Here is a 20,792-nt window from a genome sequence, read left to right on the forward strand (position 1 = left end):
TTCTTTTTAAAAGCAGGATTGTGATTACTTCCGTTACTCAAAGCTTAGAGTGATGAGTCGGTTCAAGGTGAAAGTCGAAGAAGCAAGAGCATCCCCAGCTTCACCCATCCGTAACCAGGCCAGGCCCCTACACGCCGGGCAGCAGGACCTCACGGCAAACAGGCGAAGGCCCGAAGTACCAGACAGCTCTAACTGAAAGGTGGGAGTTTCTAACATGTATTTTATTCAGTAATTTCAAAAGAAAAATGTACAAATGTTTATTTCCATAGCCTAACATCATTTAAAAATGAACTTTAGCATAATTATTTTTAAATTTAAAAATTAAGATGACATCAGCAAAGCTGATCCGATCTGTTTTTCTTTATGAAATCGTATCTTAACATTGACGCATGGGGATACGTCCTTATAAAAGAGCACAAAGAACTCCTGCTATCACCAAAAATAGAGATTGTAGGTTTACAGTGGAATCTTAGTACGTTTCTATGTAAAAGAATTTAAAAGTTACCTTCAGAAAATCATGCAAGTGTTTAAGGACACCTATCCTGACTTCATCGAGGTCTTTTAAAAATCCATTAAAAATTGGAACCAGATCCGCAGCTGTCAACTGATCTCCAAGAATAACTGCGAGCTCGTGGATGGAGAACGCTAAGGTCCTTCGAACTTTCCACTGCAGAGACAAAAGCTGTGTTAGCAAGCTAAGCTACAAAGCACTCAGGACTCTGAGTATTATTAGTTGCAAAAAGAAAAAATTACATTAGTGCCGAATAGCAGACATAATGGCATTAAGTTTGAAATGCCGACCGCAGGCCTAAAATGTGGCAAGCTTATAAAGTCCCTGCAGTCATCATTTCCCCTTTCTTAGGAAGAAAGCCCCCTTTAGGAGTCACCGGCATACAGCTTTGTACTTCTGCACACTTGATCCCTGATCTACTCACACCCATGTGTATCAAAGGCCACCTTCCACGACCCCACTTGACTCTTCCTTGGGACTCCTGTCTGGGCATCTTGGATAAAAGACACGAAACTGGTGCGTACAAAACTGACAATTTAAGAAACAAAAAAGGAGCAGAATTTTTTTTGTACAGCCTTTGGATTGCTAGGAATCTTTCATTGCACACATTTCTTAGGCTGGGTGTGGTGGTGCACAACAGCGTCCCAGAGCTCAGGAGACAGGTGAGGGGAGCTCAGTGCCAGCCTGGACTACATGTGCAACCCTGTCTCAAAAACACCCCCCCAGCACCGCCGCCATTTTGTTTTCCATGTTGCAGTAATTTATAAGTCTGTGTTGCTTAACTCTTTACCTATGTGAACCATCACACAGTGAAGCGTCCTCCCCGCTATGAAATGTGCTCACGAGTTTGCCACAAGTCATGGGGCAAAGGCAGAGACGTGCTGAGGAGGAAGGGACCACAGGGACAGACTCCGCCACAAGAAGCCTCCCTGGCACCTGGGCACTGCTGGGCTCACCAGTGCACAGGCTCACACATGTATGGACACTGGCTTTGTCCCCACGCCCAGACCCACTCTTGGGGGTTGGGCCTGGGCCCCAGCTCGCAGGCCTCCCAAGGTTGGAGGAGAAGCATAAGCTCCACTCTCCCGAGGTTACTTTCCACTTCCACTGTGCTGAGTCCAGGGAACCGATTCCTTGAAAAACTCAGGAAGCACTGCAAGGGTTAAGGGAAAAATCATTCCTTTCCTGGTAGAGAGTCTGATGACCCCATTCGACTTCACTAGAAGACCAGCTTTCTGTGGAAGAGGAGCAAATTTTTGATTCATGGAGCCTAGACCTAATAGCAAGGGAGGTATAAGTCACCAAAGATAGGGAGAGAGCCACAAAAAACACACTAACCAAGTGTGGTGGCACAGGCCCACAACCCAGCCCTCTGGGAGGATGAAGCAGGAGGATCATAAGCTGGAGACCAAATTGGGTGATTTGGTGAGGCTCCATCTCAAAATAAAAAAAAAGTTTTGTTAGCGCTTGGGCTGCAGCTCAGTGCAAAGGTCCTGGGCTCAATTCCAAGCACTGCTAAATAAAACACACAAAAAAAGCCAGACACAATGGCTTGTGTGACACTTTTCTTTTCCTGCTCTTTTGAAGGGGGCTGGAGTTCAGGGACAGGGGGAATAACCATCAACTTTTCTGTCGGCACTCAACACTCGGGCACGGGGCTGAGAACGGAATGGTGCTAAGGAATCCCACCATCCTGTCTATTAAGGCTGAATGATCTTTTGGGATCGGTATAAAGATTGATTCAGCACTTATACCAGGATTTCTAGGGGGATGTTTATCCTCAAGAAGTAATCTACAAACCAGCTTTAAATAATACACATTTCTAGGCTAGGAACCTAGGCATGTCAACAGTGTCAAGTGTGTTCGAGAAAAGCGGAGAAGCCAAACTCTCTGGAACTCTGACTGCAGAAAGACAACGCCCTGCCAAGACTTTCATGGCATCCGCACTGCTTTCTGAGACACCAGGTCTGTGCTGGAAGCCTTGCAGGGTTTTCTGGGTCCTGAAAGCCAAACCACAGCGCGCTGCTCCCCATCCAGTCCCCTCAGTGCCACACTCACCTGCATGTCAGAGGCCAGGGTCTCGTAGGTCTCTCTCAGGCAGTGCCAGTTCTGCCTGCCAAGGGTCAGGGCCACCCCGGGCAGGCTGTATGCGCAGTGCTTGGCGATCTCCGTGTCCACCGTCTGTGCGCGGGACGGGTCGGTCATAGACAAGTACTGGTCCAACAGAGCCTGAGGCACCACGTCCTGTTGGAGACAAGAGGACAGTGTGACAGTAGAGCATTCAGATGTGTCTACAGCCGCCAGACTAAGGCAGGCAGAAGTACTTTCCAGTACATGGATGTGATGTACCTGCTAGATGAAACGAATTAACTCAAGGACACAGGCTAGAGGAAACACAAAAATAAATAAAGGCGACTCTAGAACAATAATGAATATGATCTTAAAGTTGGAAACAGTTGGAAGTCTTTGAGAATTAACTACTCAACAGACACTACGAAAGAGGTGGCACTTGCCCCATGAACACGTAAGACAGGTCCTCCACGCGCAGTTGACAACAAGTTTAACATACAACAACCATGTTCCTCGGAGGGAGATTTTAGCAGTCATCTATAGAACATTAGCACTTATATATCTCTTTGTAAAATATGATGGAAAGACGAAAGAATATACAGCTTGCTGATGTACTGCAATGATGCTCTGGAAAGGGACGTCAAGGGAAGTGAGACTGCTGTTACTGGGAAGCACAGTGGATGAGTGGAGGAGAAAAACGTAAGGAAATTCCACTGCCTGCCCCTTTATCTGCACTATAGATAAAAAATAAATTAAACGGAAATAACCCATTACAAGGATGCGATAATCTGTATGTATTGACAGAGTACCTCTTCGGTAGTGGGGAAAAGCATTTCAAAACTGCATACCGATTCCATTTTTAGTAAGGAAATGTGCCTCTGACCTACAAAATCTAGTACTAACACGGTCCCAGAGCAAATCACAGGCACGGGGACTGTGACCCACGTGCCTGGGGAGGAGCAGCGCTGTCGGGTGCTGGGCTGGGGCTCCTGGGAGATCTCCACAGCGAAGCTTTTACAAAAGAAAAGCACCAAGCGCCCCCCAGTGATTCCAGGCACCATCTCCACACTTTCAATACCCTGAAGATGAGCTGTGCCTCGGGGTGCACAGCACTCTACAGCGGCTTCAAGCCATTTCACATGCTCTGTCCAGAAACCAGAGCTACACTTTAAATTCTTGGCAACTTAGGCAGGAGAAAGGGCCTAGTGGCATCGGATGCTCATAACTGCCTTGAGAGACAGCAAGGGGTGCCCCTGCTGTACCCCCAAATCCAAGAGGCAACCTGGTGGAGCTGTGGCTGGGGAGGATTTGAGCTTCTGTGTGATTCTCCTCTATGTGAACTTTCTCATTCCAAGTGACACGCCAGTCTTCATCTCGAAAACACTCATTGTGCACAGAGGTGAACATGGGCAGGAAACAGGCTGCAGAAGAGGGTGAAGCACGGGCACAAAGCAGGGCATCCTATCACTTGCCTGCACTTTAGGGCTCCTCTCCTCGTCCGGGCTGAAGCTGCTGCTGGTGCTCACGTCTGAGTCGCTGTGGACGTAGTGAAGAGCGGGGTCCATGCTCTGTGAGGAGAGAGAGCTACTTCAAGAGCTGCTGTGTCTCTCACTTCAACTGTCCTACGCGCCTACTCACCTTCCAGACTGTCCCAGAGACAGACAGACAGACAGACAGACACACACACGCTCTGCAGGTCTTTATAAGTTTATGCACATGCCTAAGGCCTCATAAGAGTCCTGATTTAAATCAATTTGGTGAATTCTCAAAAAATTAAAAGTAATTAAAAAGTAAATTTGGAAGCAATTTTTAAATAGTCTAAATTTCTCAAATTAGCTCACTTATAAAGTGATACTGAAAAATTCTTTCAATTATCTTAGAGGCCACTGGGTGCCATGTGTAGTTTTCTTCTACTTCCTCTATTCTTGGTTATTGATACCTAATTTCACAAACATTGTGAGCCAATGCCCCCATACACAGAACAAAAACAAATAAACCAAATCTCCAGTAAACAGCCATGTGAACAGCCAAGGGTTCAGTCCAAAGCACTGATATTACACATTTCTACAACACTGGATGTCATCTAACAAAAAACGGAATAGAAATGCACCAAGAATCCTCTTGCCACCCCCATGTATAAGGACACACTTTCCTGAGCTATCGTTCAAGCGGCCAGGATCTGGGACCACTGGATTACGGCAAGGAGTGGTGTGTTCCTGCTCTGATTATGTAACACGGGAAGAGACACACACTCAGTGGTGCCAGCTGGAAAGGGATGTGGTGGGAGACAAGGGAAAGATCGTGCGAACAGCTACAGCTGCACAGCAAAGACGATGCTGTGTGACAGGAACAGTACCCACCCTCACACTCGAGTCCAGATAATGCCACTGGCCTCCGCAACATGGCCTCAAGTCCCGATCTTCTGCTCAGAATATTGTGTTGCTTGCTGCAGTGAAATGGTCCGATCAGAAACAAAGAACCTCTCCAAAAAGAAAAGGGAAGAGTTAATTATTCTTGATAAAGGGCTTTGTTTCCAGTAAGACTATTTCACTGCAGTGAGCTACGTTCACATTGAGTCTAGCAGGATGGGCATAGAGACGGCACTGGCATTTATGCTTCCAGGCATTTACTATGTCACTAGTGTTACAAGGAAGGACGTGGTGATAACTATGACTTTTACTTCATGCAAAAGAAGAGCTGCTGAAGGAATGAGCTAGCTAGGAAGTGATCAGCTACAGCATCCCCAACAACAGACTCCCAGACTCAAACTGCTCCCATCGGTCAACACCACTGGGTTCGTTACCTCAACAGCATCGCTGATTAAAGGCACAGAATCATCTTGATTTATTTTACAATTTGGTAGCTCATTTATACCCGGTTCGTCTTGCAGCTCGCTGCTCTTTTCCATGCTGACAGCCTCTGTGTGAGTGTCCAGGCTGGAGGCGCGCAGGGCAGCCGACAGCACCTCCACTTGAGCTGCGGGAGGAGGAAAGACAGTGAGGGGCAGTCCTCTCCAGTGCATCACGTGTTAGCAGTGATATGTGTACTTTCATTCTGCCATCAAAAAGCTGGAAAAAAGTCTACGATGGTAAATCATTAGTCCTTCCAGAGAAAAAGGAGAAAACTAATATGCTTTCATTAGATTAAAATGTTTATCCACTACAGCACATTATTCTGCGTTAGTATGAAAAGAGAAATGCTATCTAGTTGCCGGAGGTAGCTCTGGTTTATTAAAGAGTCAATTTCAGGAGAAGTTAACTATGTTGTGGTAGTGACAAGGCTTACTTACTAAACTATTTTAGCAGCAGAGCAGTCACACAAACCCTGCCAACATAGAACAATGGCAATTACCATGATTTCTGAGGCAGTTACATTTAAACATCTCATCTCAGCTTATTTTTCTCTCAGTGATGATGAACTTTTTAGAGACGAGTCCCCAAACCGCAAAAGTGCCGACACTGTAATTAAACCTAAATTCTGAGGTTTTAGTTTAGAAAAAATAACTCACACATTAACATATTTTGTCTTAAGAGAAAAACAAATAACATGTGGTCCACCATTGCGCTAACTCTTTGAAAATGAAATCATGACCTTGTACCAAACATGGGTCCCCTGTGAGTATCCACCATGCCTGCTGAAAATCAGAACGACAACTTACCAGGCAGTGGCTCCTTCACCTGGCAATTACTACTGCCTTCCTCTTAAAGGACATTCAGAATGGAGAAAAAGAACTCTCTATTCGCCCCCAAGGAAATGACAAACAGCAAAAAACACTGCTTATTAGCAGCTTAGTATTTACTCCAAGTAATCAACTTGGATGTTCAAAATGTGAAAAATTTAAATTAAAATGTATAAAAATAAACAAAATAACCAGCAATTCCCTAAGACAACCTATTAACAGGCTGCAGGAGGCACAAAGTTTCTCTTGTCTCAGAACACTAAGTACCAGGCACACACACAGGAGGTTCCGTCTCCTCTCATTGGACACTCTGCTTAAATGGGGCCAATCGAGGGTGTCTGCTCATGACGTGTTCCGGGAGTACTCATCCCATCAGAACCCCGGTGGCAATCTGCACAGTCACTCACTCTGCCCCTCCCCTCTCTGGGACCACTCAAGGTTCCCCAACCAAAGCCAACAAGACTCCAGGAGGCCGCACAATTCAGGACGGCTGTGGCAGTTTGCACCACTGGAGCGCGTGCATAGGGCATGGCTAACGTGTCCCCACTACTCCCTGGAAGTGACTAAGGCAGAGCCTCTCACAGAACACGTCAGGCACCAGCCACTGTTTCTAAGTGGCTCACATGCTTCCCCTTACTTTGTCCATGACTGCCCTTAAGTTTGAATGCTCATGAAAATGTAAGGTAAGTGACACTCTAAACTTATCCTCTTTCCCTGCAAATAAGACCTAGCTGAAAAGAATCATCCCTGAAAGCTAGAGATCAAAAATGCCAGGGCCAGTCCTCACCTGACTTGCCTTAGGCAGTGGCCACCAAGCAGAGGCTCAGTGTCAAGAGAACAGTGGCAACAGGTAAGCAGAGCTAGGCTGATGGGGCTGGCATTTTTGCTCTCTAGTTTCCAAGGCCGAATATTTTCCAGCTAGGTCTTCTTTTCAGGCAAACACGGTACCTCCTTCCGGAAAATGATCTAAGATGGAGCCTAGTGCAGATACCTCCAGTCTCCAGCCAGAGGAGGAGGGAGCAGGAAGCTTGTGCTCCGGATGTAAGACACCATCACAAGGAACTTGGGAAATAGCACAGAGGGCTTTACCACGACCTGCCTTGTACCTACAATATAGACTAAAGTCCTAGGGAACAGTGATGCAGAAGATTGAAGAGAGATTTGTAGGCAACACTATGGAGCTCCCTCACAGAAGCCCAGGCACCCAGCCTTACCAGGCCCTCTGCAACCCCTGAAGCCTGGGACTTGTGTACTCCTTGCCTGAGATGGCACCAACCCTGCGGGCTCAGGAAGGACTGGCCACCAGGCAGACAGCACAATGTAACAAATCTCCATGTAGCAAGCCTGAGAGCTGAACTAGAAACAGAACGGATTAAGTCTGAGTATTTATATTGAAATCTCTCTAGTACAGGAGACCAGCTTGAAACTGCACTGAGCAGGCTTTAGATATCACTGTGAGTTGTCCTTCACCAGTACACAGTTACTCCCCTTTTTCAGCCTGGCTCAGTAGTACATTAGCTCTGCTGTTCTCTACATCTGCCTTCACGGCCCCTGCTATGCACTATCATCATACATACTGATTAATCCAGAGCTCAAAGTCTTAGCCAGGAGAGAGCTGAAGATCAATTCCTGGCTCCCAGAAGTAATAAACTATCATTCATTATTCTCTATTTCTTGTTCTCTTTATATTATTCTTCCATCCCCTGCTGTCCCTTCATCAGGGCATCCCCCAGTAACTGGTCGGGCTATCAGCCACGGCACAATAGTATATAATATTAGCCACTTTTGCTAACACAAAGTCATTTTGAAACTTCTATGTGTGCATTGGTGTTTTTTTTTTTTTTTTGGTACTGGGGATCAAACTCGGGACCTTGAGCTTGCGAGGCAGGCACCAGAACCCCTGAGCTAAATCCCCAGCCCGTATGCATTGGTTTTTAAAAAGCAAACTATGGAAGAGGAGTTTTAGCTTATTTGTTGAAAAAAAACATAAAGCATCTCATTCAATATTTCAGTTAGTATCTGTTAAGTTCCAGAGAACCAGCCAGTACTGCTATGCCATGAGGGCCCCTAGAACAGGCTGGAAGACTAGTTGGTAATGTATTTTGGATAAAAATGGAATTTAAGACAAATAAAATATGATAGTTATTGAAGTTTAATGAACATAATACAACTTAAACTGATACTAGAAACAACAACTATGTGAAAGCTATGATGAAACTGAACATTATCCAAAGATGACGGTCTTTGCTACACTAGAACCTCACAGTGGTATGATTCTGTGCTCAATCCTCTCCCCAGAAGTGGGGGACACTAAAGCAGGGCTCTCTGGTGAAGCAAAATAAAAACCTCAATACTTGCTATATCATCAAGTTGTCACAAAATGCAGAGAACTGGCTCACTGGAGTAAGAAAAACCTATGACAGGCCCACAAGTGAGGAATGAAGCAAAAAGCAGAGCTATCAGGGTTCTGTAAGAAATACGGTGCCCTCCTGCAGTGGGAGGAGGAACACATTGGAGTATCCCACTGAAATCACCCAATTTCTTTCCTGCCCTTGCTAAGAAAGTGACAAAAAGACTCAACGACTGAGATACGAACCACGTGGACAAATCTCAGATGTGCCGCCAGATCCCATTTATGTGGGGTCCAGAAAAGGACCGACCAATCATAGGCCTGAGCAGGCCAGCTGGACGCGACAGGCAGGGAGGAACGGGCTGACGGGAGGGGTGGAGGGGAGGCTTCGGGTGAGAAGAACGCACACCACTGCTGCCACCCAGGTGATAGGTGCGTTACACACAGCAGCAAAATCAAATCTGACTCGTAAATATGGACAGCTCTTAAAACACCACATTCCACAGAAAATAGAAACCTATGTCCACTGTTAACAGGTGAGAGTCTTTCCTTGAAAAACAAGAATACCATGTCTACTGCTATTTTATAAAAAGGCTGACATGATCCAGAGCAAAACAGAGCAGGGCTCAAGATTTTAAACTGTAAATGCAAAGCCCTAAATAATGGTGAACAGGGCCAGGGATTTAGCTCAGTGGTTCCGGCGCCGGCCTCGCAAGCACAAGGTCCTGAGTTCAATCCCCAGTACAAAAAAAAAAAAAAAAAAAAAAAAAAAGGTGAACATTTTAGAGGAATTAGTGCAACAACATATGAGATTTTAAAAATAAATCATATCTATCAATCTTTTTTTTTGGTACCAGGGATCGAACTTGGGTCCTTGCGTTTGCGTAGCAGGCAGCAAAACCACTGAACTAATCCTTGGCCCAAATCTATCAATCTTAAAAGAAGGCAGTTTTCCTGGAAAAAGTTTTTTTCAAGTCATAGCATTTCATGTACGATTTCTGAATAAAGAACACGACTGACTCTTCGTACCTTTAACATCAGGATCATCAATATGAGGCTCCAGGTTTTCTAGCATCTCCTCCAGCTCCCTCCTGGTGGCCATGGTGATGTTTAGAGAACCTGGCATGAGGTCTTCTGGGGCTCCTTCTGGCCGCTCCAGGCCGAGGCTCTTCCCAGAGTCCTGCTCAAGCTCGAGGTCCAGATCTATTTCGGGAAGAGGAGTCCTCCAGAAATGGAAGGAGTTGTACAATTCCTGATCTGGGAGAGCTGAGTCTTGTGACTTGCTGTCAGCCTCCAGCTGGAACACGGATTTGCAGCCATAGGGCTTTGTAACCTCATCACTACTAGCTGCTTCTGGGTGAGACTCTGAGGACACAGTACACAGTGAAGAGCTGTCTGCCGGAGCCGGGACACCCAGCTCCTGTGCAGAGTCCCGAGGCGCTCCAGCACCACGGTCTTCCAGCGCACACTCCAACCTGGCACTGGGCCCAGCGACACTGAGGGCTGAAGGGACATCCTCTGGCACCTCTTGGTCTCCGAGCCTTAATTGTTTTATTTGGGAGAAAACAATCCAACAGAAAAGTATAAAAATAATTACTGGAAAAATCAATGAAGAGATACTACATCTAACATTTAGGCAAGTTAAATATTAAAGATGATACATTATCCACACAAGTGGAATAGTTCATGTATACATTATTTATAATACTGCTTTTTTCCAACAGGTGTATGTGTTCAGAGAAGTAAATACTTGTCAAGCATGAGTCTAGATATGAAGCATTACTGGCTGGAGATGGTAACATTAAAGAACACTAGGGTTCCACAACACCATGCTAATTTCAATACTAGGTCATCAAAGAAAAACAGTAGGAAGTAAAAAATTCTACAGTGTATCTTAAGGTACATAAAAATTTTAAGTTATCTAATTTTTAGGATTGTATTGCCACTCTGTTCAAACGAGACAGTGAAAGCTGAGAATTAAAGCTTTTTTGCTTATGTAAGGGGAAAACTATCTAGGTGTATGGAAAAGACTTCCTATCTACAAAATATATTAAAGTATTAAGGATTATTTTTCTTTCTTCCACAATTTTCATCTCTACTCTCAGAGGTCTTCCCCAAAAGAAGCCGTGACTTAACTGGTAAGGACAAAGAGTACAAATTCCTAGTTAAAGCCCACTGATTACTGACTGCCATCCATTCTGTTGTTTGTCTCCTATATTTTATCTGATTCAATTAAACCGAATCAGCATTTACTGAGCACCTACTGGGAGCCAGAAAATAAAATCAGTTTTGAGAATGTGAATGAGATGCAGATCTTGCTGTGGAGATTACGATCAGAGGCAAATAAAAGCAATGGGCAAATAAGCAAATTCCCAACAGACAGAGTGGTGAGCAGGGAGGATGTATGCTGAGCATGGGGAGGAAATGAAGACTAAATGTTTATACGAGGCTGAGGGAAGAAAAATACGTGAGGAAGAACCAGCGTACCAGGCTAGAGCTGGAGAAGCCATATACTGTACTGTGCTCAGAAAACAGCGACATTACTGGTGCTAAGAGAAGGAAAGTGATGGACAAGAATGAGAACATCTCAGGGTCCACTCTCCTCCACACTAACACCTCAGAACTCAGTCTGCGGGCTGCAGGAGATAAGGTAGGAAGTATGTTATGAGATGTGTTCTTTTTGCAAGACCATTCTGGAAGCAGAGTAGAACACAAGATGCAGTTCTGGACAAGCCTGTGAGAGACGGTGATGCCTGGGGCTACAGAGGACAGGAACACAATCCGATGGTGACATGACCCAGTCCACAGTCCCTTATTTCGTGCTGGAGCCCAGAAACAAAGTGAGGAATCTGGCAAGATCCAGATTGCTGGCTTCGGCCACTGAGTAGACGCTGGCAGCGCCAAGTAAGAATAAAAATGGAGAGGGAAGTCTGACAAAAAAGCTACCTGGCCCAGGTCTGGACAGGGTGGGTGGGTTAGGCCTCTGCTGAGAATCAGGTGGCAATGTCTACAAGATACTGGAAAGAGGTGGAGATTGGAGAGAGACTTGCAGGTCACTGATTCCCCAAAGATTTAAGAAACATTAATGAAAAATTGAACAATTCCAAAGAATAATGGAGTGAATAGAGTCTTCTTGTACAAAAGGATGGTAAAAATGAGGATACTTTTAGGCTGAGGAAGATAGGCTAGAGGAGATGAAAGAACTGAGACATGGATACTGCCAGCATAAGTGATCAGATACTGTCTTTCTGAGGAGAAAATATGAGCTCAAGAACAAGAGGAAGCAGGCTATGGTGGTCCATGCCTATAATCCCAGCACTCCAGGAGGCTGAGACAGGAAGATCACAAGTTCAAGCCCAGCCTGAGGAACTTAAGAGAAACCCTGTCTCAAAATTAAAAAAAAAAAAAGACCTGGGGATGTGAAGGCCTTGGATTCAATTCCCAGTACTGCAAAACAACAAAACAAAACAAAACAAAACAACAGCACCACCACTACCACCACACAGGGGACACCAACAGGTGAGGAGATGCCTCCTTTTAAGAAAGATGAGAGGGAGATAAGGATGGCAAGATATGTGCTTTTTTGTTTTTTGGTACCAGGGATTGAATTCGGGACCTTGAGCTTGCAAGGCAGGCGGCGGAACCACTGAATTAAACCCCCAGCCCTAGGATGGCAAGATACAGATGTCAATTTATAAGGTGACTATGGGGAAGATAAAAGTCCCCTTTAAATGTTGTGTGCCTTTAAATATACACAATCAAAGACACTGGAACCAGAGACTTGCAAGGACTGGGCAAAAGGAGCGCTGTTAACTCCACTGAGAGAGACTGCAGCAAGGCAGCCACCGTGCACTGCCCGCACTCATGAGGCCAAGCTCCTCTCAGCCCAGTGCTTACCTTGTTTTAAAAAAATACTGATTTAAAAAATTATTTAAAAAAAAGTACTGAATACTGAAGATTTCTTAAAGATACAGATAAACAAAAATATACACACAAATACTCTGAAAACAGAACACACAATGATAGCATTTTCAATTCCAGCGTTCCCCATCCGTTCTGTAACTACACAACATCTCGCATGCACACACCGTGCGTCCTGACCCGCACTGGCAACCCATTCGTAAAGTTTGGCCTCAGGACACTGACTCCACGCATGCTCCTCCCTCAGCATGCAGGACGGCCTCGGCACCCTGGAAGGGCCTTCCCCTCACAGAACAGCTTTAGCGCTCTTATGCAAAGGAAGTGTGTGCTTTCTAAATGAGGAATTTTCTAACCATGTGGTCTTTATTAAAAAAAGCACGTAATTTTTTCTTTTTGTTATACAAAACATTCATGGTGAAATTTGACTAAAGTCTACAGATCAGACAATGTATCAATTATTTTAATTTCAACACCTGTGTTCCCAAGAAATATACAGTAAAATATGAGGTAAAAAGAGTATCTCTTCTAAAATGTATTCTCAAAGAGTTCAGAAAAACAGGAAGTAAATATGATAAAATAATATTTGAAGAATTTGGATAAGGGGATATGAGATTCTTTGTGGCATTTCTGTAATTTTTCTGAAATCATTCAAATAAAGTATTTTAAAGCAAGGGGATGGGAAGAACAAATGGATAAAGCTTAAAAGACTTCATTTGTTATCTGAAAAATTTAAGAAACTTCCATTTAAAACATATAAAAAAGAACCTACTTAAATGGCCATCCAGAATGTAAAATTATTCCAGGGGCTTGGAGTCCTTTGATTGCTGTCTCACCTTAACGTGAAGAATAAACTTCAATATTCTTAGCAACAAAATCCAACGGAGATGACTGCTCAAGTTTTTATACCCACCCAATGAATGCAAACATAGGAGTATGTCCACACTTCAAACTCACAGCACGGCTTTTAAGAGAGAAGTACACGACATGAAAAGGTTTTCCCTAGTATTAAATTCTGGGAAGACTTACTGTGCACGTGGCCTCCAACTCTCAAGGGTAAGTTCTCTAAGAACTAACTTTCCCTGGAGGTAGGTTACAGTCAGTGTGTATCAAGTTACCGAATGCCAAAACTCTTGAGGTTTCCCCGCCAGACCTTGAGATGCCGTTATCCAAGGGATTCATGGGTATAACTGAGGGGCCCCAAGCCCTGTGTGCACAGCCACCTCAGCTCCTGGAGATGCGGGCACAAGTGTACCAGAGGGCATATCAGAAGTTTCTCTCAACGAGAGCCTTCACTCTCTTTCTCTGCCCATGTTAAACTCAGTCAATATCCTCAAAGCTGCCCAGGAAAGGCTCTGGTGCCTAGAAAACACAGTTCAGTATTTCTTGCAGAAGATGGCTCATAGGACGTCTCGCCCAAGACACTGGGTCCAGAGAGGAAGCCAAGGAAAGTCCAGGATGCACCTGGCAAGCACTGTCCCGTGCCTTAGCTCTATCAAGTGAAGGGTTACCACTGGGGAAACACTTCCGGGTGTGTGCCAGTAACAACCAATTTTCTTCTTACATAAGCATCAGTAAGCTGAACAAATCAAAACTATCAGCAAGTGCCAACTATGTGCCAGGCCCAGTGAAGGTGCTAGTATCAACAAGGATAACAACTAGACCTTGCCCACGGCAGCCTCTGCACGACACATGGAAATATACAATTAAGACTGGAGGCTCCAGTCACAGTGTTGCTGGCAACAAAGACAAAGAGCTCTGAGTGGGCTTGGGGAGAAGTGACCTGTGGCAGGGCCCACACTGCTGCCCCCTTTGTCGAAAGAGGGTGCAGACGGAACAACATGGCTTTCCAAACAGGGCAGCAAGAAACCGAAAGAACACAGTGCACTCAGAGGGCAACGTAACTGTTTCAATAAATATAAAAGCGAATGCTCATTTTACACAACTTTACAAATTTGAACATTTAATTCTCTTTCTGGAAGTAGCTAGAAACACTTCAAAAAGCAGGAATAAGCCCGATGAGGTGAGTGAAAGATAAATCTGATCAATTCTGATGTTTGCTGTCATTAAGTTCTTCAAACAACAGTGGCAGCAAATGCTCCCAGGGCCAGGATGAAAGGCTATGAATGGAGACGTGGCAGTGGACATGTTGGGTCCAAGACTTGCTTACTTTCGTTCACCTGAGAAACTGGAATTCTAAGAAGCTGCGAGGGCCTTAAGAACAGGGATCAAGTTCCAGCTTTCCATTTACAGTGGTTCAGAGGAGGTGCTCAGTTAAGTGTGCAAAAGCAATCAATCACTGCAATGGTACAGCAGCTTTAAGGCAGCTTAGAAACAGAGGCCAGTGCTGTGTGTGGGGGGGTACAGACAAATATACGGTGAGCCTATGACCTATAGAAGACCTCTTTATGACGCCAGGAAGCCAACATGTACAAAAGTGATCGCAGTACTTAAAACAATCCCTTCCTTGGCCAGGAGCTCTCTTCCCTGCATCATGCCACTAACACAGTTCAGAAACACCTGGTGCTACAGTGAAAACCTAATGCTACAAACAGCACTGACCTGGCCACGGGACATAGCACATTACAATGGAAACAGAATCAAAGAATTAAACTATCTTTATATAGCTCTTCTAACACAGGCCCCGTCAGCAGAGACAGCCTTAACGGCCACATGGATGGGCTTCAGCAAGCTTTACTGGAACACAGCCAAGCCCTCCATTTACATCATGTCTACGGCTGCTCGAGATGGGCAGAGCTAAGGAGCTGTGACAGTGGTAATATTTACCACTTGGCCTTGTACAGACAGCATCCTGCCCGTCCTACAGGGCTCTCTGCAGATTTAGACCTTCACTTCCTAGGCCCTCTTCACATTTAAAATAAGTTACATAAGCCTTCAATACACTTGAATCAATACTAAAAAAGTATGCCAACTTCAAAAATGAAAACCAGATAACATTCCCACCCCCCAATCATTTGTGTCAAGCTCCTTCCAGCAGCTGTTTTCAAAAGAACCGAGACTTTGCTTGCTAGGAAGACAGGTTTAGAGTGAGTTTTCTTCCTTTACAAAAAACAGTACCTCAGGTTTGTTTGGCTATTCAGCAGGACAGTAGGAGAACGGGCAAAAAGGTAAAACAAGGCAGCAGAGAAGAAAGGAAGAACTGCCAAATCAAAACACCAAGAAAGCAAATATCACAGTATCAAGACCTATAGAAGAAAATGTCCATTAGCATCATGACAAGGGAGGGACAAGCACTATGGTATCTCAAGCATTGCAGTTAGGGACCATTTCAAAAGCACGTACCCAAACCAATTACTTTATGTGCAGAAGTTTACATTTTATGCACACTTCCCATGCATTAAGGTCTGAACAGTTATTTCCCTAAGTATACATTTAAAGCTAAAATTCAACTGAAAATTCTTAATGCAAAAAGTTTTTCAAAATAAAAATCAGAGTTGACTTTTTAAGCTTTATTTAAAAATCTGGTTATCATAGTAGATCAACATATTTAAAACTGATATTCTAGTTAATAAGCCATCTAATTTAGTGCCAATCATTAAAATGTTCAATCTCTCAACTGAAAATTACAATTATTCTGTAGGCAGAGAATCCATTTCACATTAAATTAACTGACTGTAAGGAAAAATAATGGAAATGGACTATATACAAAAAAAATTTCTTAAACTAGGTTTTACTCCTTAAAAACAAATTTTTAAAAAAACATTTAAAGTATATAAGCATTATCTTTTATATTTTAAATATCAACAGTTTACTAGATAAATAACGTATTAAATAAGCTTATTCAAAAATTATAAAATCTACCATTTAGTTTTCTATGTGCAAGGCCTCAAGCTAAGTAGGTTACATGCATCTTCTAATTTAATACGTAACTACCTGAAGACATAACATCTTATGTATTTAAAATAAAACTTTATGAAAATGTTAAGCAATTTTTATTTTCAAGAGAAATAGTAAATACTTCAAAAAGAATATAAAATAGCAGAAAAGATGCTTACAGACAAGTAAATTTCAAAAACAATGTTTTAAAATTATACCTATTTTTATCTTCTGAAATATCTTCTGAATTTTTGCTTTCTTCTTTAAAATATTGGCCTGAGCTAGATGGATTAGCAAAAGTTGATATGAAAGGTCCCAGAGACTGAAAAGCTGCTTGGCGAACCTAGGAAGAAAGAAAGAACAATAATATAATAAGGATAAGAGGTTTTTTTGGTTTGTTTTTTGGTGGTACTGGGGATTGGACCCACAGGGCCTTCACATTGAACTACATCTCTATCCCTTATTTTTTATCTTGAGACAAGGTCCAATAAGTTACTAAGTTACCTATGCTGGGCTTAAATTTGTGATTCTCCTGCCTCAGCCTCCCAGAGTACTGGGATTATAGGTGTGCACCACCATGCTCTGCAAAAAGTTTTTAAAGTCCAAGTTCAATCCCCGGTACCAAAAAAAAAAAAAAAAAAGTTTTTAAAGAACAAACAAACACACTTATCTCCATATTTATTTTCCATATACCAAAGTCAAAGTGTGTCTGGGATAATAATAAAGCTTTTCTAAAAGAAACCCAGATTAGGGGCCAGGGATGTAGCTCAGTGGCACTGTGCCCCTGCCTTGCAAGTGCAAGGTTCCTCAGCTGAGATTTAAAAATCTTTACAAATTATTTTTTCTTTTACTTCAATTGTTATTCTAAGCGTATATATTTAAACCATTATAAACCATTATAATCTGCATGAGATCTTACAATATTTGCATATAATACATCTTTAAAAACAAATCTTCTTTATTCTCAAGGAAAAAAAAAAAATGAAAGCCAAAGTTAGCAAACCAAAGATACAAAGCAAGAAAGCCAACAGAATGTGCTACACACACCAAAGGTCTGCAGGCAGGAAAGACTGACCTGTGCACTACAAGGAGGCAGGAGAGATGTGCACAACTGCACATGCATCCAGCAGCAGCAGAGCACTGCGAGGTGTCTCCAAAAAGCAGAAGTGCACAAGTGCTGTTACTGACCAAGGCCATGTGGGAGGGGTGGTTATGGAGTTCTACTGCATATTTACTTCTGTTTCATTTCAAAATCTGGGTTGAAACACCGGAGCTGGGCATGCTGGTGCACACCTGTAATCTCAGCACCCTGGGATGCTGAGGCAGGAAGTTCACAAGTTCAAGCCCAGCCTAGAGCACCATATGGACTTACTAAATCCCTGTCTCAAAATAAAATATATAGCTCAATGCAAAGGTCCTCAGTTCAACTCCAAGTACCACAAAACAAACAACTGAGAGAATGTTTTATGGGAGGAGCAGGATGGATACAGCTGACAGGGGTGGCCCCTTCAGAGGAACTGGTGCACCAGACACTGAGTCCTCTGAGATTTGGCATCCCTCTTCCAGGAAGAAGGTGTGACAAGACCTCTGCATGTTTAAAATGAATTATGCAGTATGTGTGAAGTTTACAAAGGTAAATACTCGTAAAGCTGATTAGCTACTAGTAGTTGCTCACATGGAAAAGCAGGTACAGAAATGATTCAGTTGGATTTTTCTTTTCTTTCTTTTTTTTTTTTTTTCAGCTTTTTGAGACAAGGTCTCACTATATAGTTCAGGCTAGCCCTGAACTCACTATGTAATCCAGGCTGGCCTTGAACTCATGGCGATCCTCCTGCCTCAGCTTCCTGAGTGCTGGGATTACAGGCGTGTGCACCGTGCCCAGGCTCACCTGGATTTTTAAAAGGCTAGAATTACATGCTTCATAGCAAAAAATACTGTGAAGGGATTATTTTACCCTTTGTAAGGCAAAAAGCATTAGTTTCATAAAAACATAAAAGGTTACTTTTAAAATTATATGCATGAATTTGTTATTCTCTGGATATTGTACTATCTCTGAGCTTGTTCCCAACAGAAGTCAGAAAATAAATTTTAAACCCACCCACAAAGAAAGGCCCAGGCCCAAATGACTTTACCACTGGATTCTATCAAAGATTTAAAGGAGAAATAATACCAATTCTTCATGAACTAGAAGAAATAGAAGAGGAGGAAACACTTCCTAACTCCTTTTATGAAGCTAGGATAACAAAAACCAAGCAAAGTCATTTTGTAAAAACCACAGAGCGTCTATCTTACAGCTTGGAGGCAAAGACCCTCCATAGAACACTAGCAGCGGAAGTGAGCCTTACAGCAGGAGAAGGGGACACTGTCCCAGTGATGCCACCTGATCATGTCTGATGTGAAATCAACTCTTCCAGAATCACAAGGTCAGTGTCTAAACCAGAGGAAGTCACACATCACACTGACTGCATGAAAACCTGTGAGACTCACATTCTAAGGAAACAATGTCCAGTTACCAGAAAAAAACTCCTAATATACTAGCCTTTCCATTGTCTAGTCTTGAAAGTATGAATGGACAGATAACATACCTTAAATTACAACTTACTTAGCAGTATGGAGATTAAACCCAAGGCCTGGTGCACACTAGGCAAGCACTCTCCCACTGAGCCATTTCCCTGGTCATTTTTTTATACCACTGAAACAGGGTCTCACTAAGAGCCAAACTGGCAATCACTCTGCCTCAGCCTCCCGAGGGTGGGATCATAGGAGTGTACCACCGTGCCAGTCATAAATTATTTCTGAAATTAGGAAATGCTTATTCTAAAACAGACTATAAAAATGATAAGCAAAATCATACCCAACGTGAAGGGTCACTGATCAAATTAATAAACTGTGCTGATAACTTGGTCCGTCGGATTTCTTGACACGTTGCACATGAGACTGCCATGAAGCACTCAGCACACGCCTTCCGGACTCCCCACACGTTGTCAGAACAAAGCTGGAAAAACCTGGGCAGCTATGCCAGAGGAGCCTTTGTTAGTCACACAGACAGGGCTCTGCAGCAACTTCACTTTCATTTCGTTTCCAAGTCTTTTAAACAATGGGTTTTCTTAAGTAGGTAATTACTTAATACTAATATTTAGTAATTTTTAATAAATCGCATCTAATTCACAACTGACTATACAAACACAAAAGCACTCCCAACAAATGGAGGTCTGTGTTACTGAACAGCTTGTAGCTGAGTTATCTCCACAGACATTTGCAGACACTCTTGAAGGTACGAACTGATCATCAAGCACGTATGTCCCATGTGCTACCACTTAAAACTAACCAGCTGTAGATTTAATGTGCCACCAAAAACTTGAGGGTTGCAATAAAATTAAAGGTTCAATTTAAAAAGTTACAGCTGATTTACTTGACAGAAGTGGTAAAGGTAATAACAATCCTGTGCTTCACAAACTGTCCTTAGTAAAGCACAATCCGAGTGCCCAGGTTACGGAAATTTAAACTTCTCAACTCAAAGCCATTATCATCTTTCTGGTTTAAACTCATGGAGCTGTGCTAGTACAATTTTGGGGTACATGCATTTTGGGCTTCCCGCACTGCTCTGTAACACACTGTACCTGCTGTACTTACCAACATCTCCTCAGTAGCTTGCTGGCCAACGACACTGCAAATGTCCCCAAAATTGGCGGCACAGACCTGACAACAAAGGCATCACTGGCATTTCAAAGTATCACACATGCAGAGTTCTTAGAAACAGTCTATTAAATTGCACACATCAGTACCTTACCCATCAGAAATATATGCTCTTATATGGAAGAAAGTGAGTCACAGTACCTTCCGAACATGGAACATTCTGCAGTCGCAGCACATCTCACAGAACCGTGGGAGGAGGAGGCGCTCTGTGATGCCCCTCCCAACCATCGGCGCCATCCTGCACATCACCTGGAACAGGGAGAGGCATGCACTGCAAACACATCCTCAGCTGCAACAACTCAAGACACACACTATGATGTGGCACTGTTACACTGCATGCACCACAGAAAACACCCACAGCCAATTATTGCTTCTACCAAATTCTAAGAAGGAAACAGAAAATAGATATTAAGTACTATCATAGAATTAACCAATAAATACTAAAAATAAAAAAGCACACAGAATATCCTAAAAAATTCATTTCAGTCCACATTATTTAACCATCATTACTTAATTTTGCTGGTTACTCTAGAAGTCAACAACAGCAAAACTCTACATTTCCTAGTAAAAGAATGAACACTGACTGTTGAAAAGATTCCACCAGAGGGTCTGGGTTGAGTGTCCCTGTACTGTGCAAATTCCACACACAGGCAGCCCTGCCCCACAGAGCAGCAAGCTAAGTCAAGCTGTGACCCAGTTCTGCAAAGTTTCAGCTCAAGGGAGGCCAGGAC

General features: G+C 43.3%; 1 protein-coding gene across 8 annotated transcripts in view; it reads right to left on the reverse strand.

Annotated features, from left to right (window-relative positions):
* Window positions 1-20,792, reverse strand: part of Ppp4r1 (protein phosphatase 4 regulatory subunit 1) — a 57,177-nt gene that overhangs the window by 5,788 nt on the left and 30,597 nt on the right. For all 8 annotated transcript variants that reach the window (XM_087189990.1, XM_087189991.1, XM_087189985.1 and 5 more), the window contains 9 exons: window positions 20,203-20,310; window positions 19,999-20,064; window positions 19,220-19,378; window positions 16,584-16,708; window positions 9,640-10,151; window positions 5,385-5,557; window positions 4,054-4,149; window positions 2,570-2,755; window positions 506-667 (listed from right to left, as the gene is read on the reverse strand). In XM_087189990.1, coding sequence (XP_087046116.1) covers window positions 506-667; window positions 2,570-2,755; window positions 4,054-4,149; window positions 5,385-5,557; window positions 9,640-10,151; window positions 16,584-16,708; window positions 19,220-19,378; window positions 19,999-20,064; window positions 20,203-20,310 — 1,587 coding nt within the window. The remainder of the gene's footprint in view (window positions 1-505; window positions 668-2,569; window positions 2,756-4,053; window positions 4,150-5,384; window positions 5,558-9,639; window positions 10,152-16,583; window positions 16,709-19,219; window positions 19,379-19,998; window positions 20,065-20,202; window positions 20,311-20,792) is intronic.

Source organism: Heterocephalus glaber, unplaced genomic scaffold (genome assembly GCF_053883595.1).
Source record: "Heterocephalus glaber isolate CG9 unplaced genomic scaffold, H.glaber_assembly_v1.0 deba00000331, whole genome shotgun sequence".
NCBI classification, from domain to species: Eukaryota; Metazoa; Chordata; class Mammalia; order Rodentia; family Bathyergidae; genus Heterocephalus; species Heterocephalus glaber.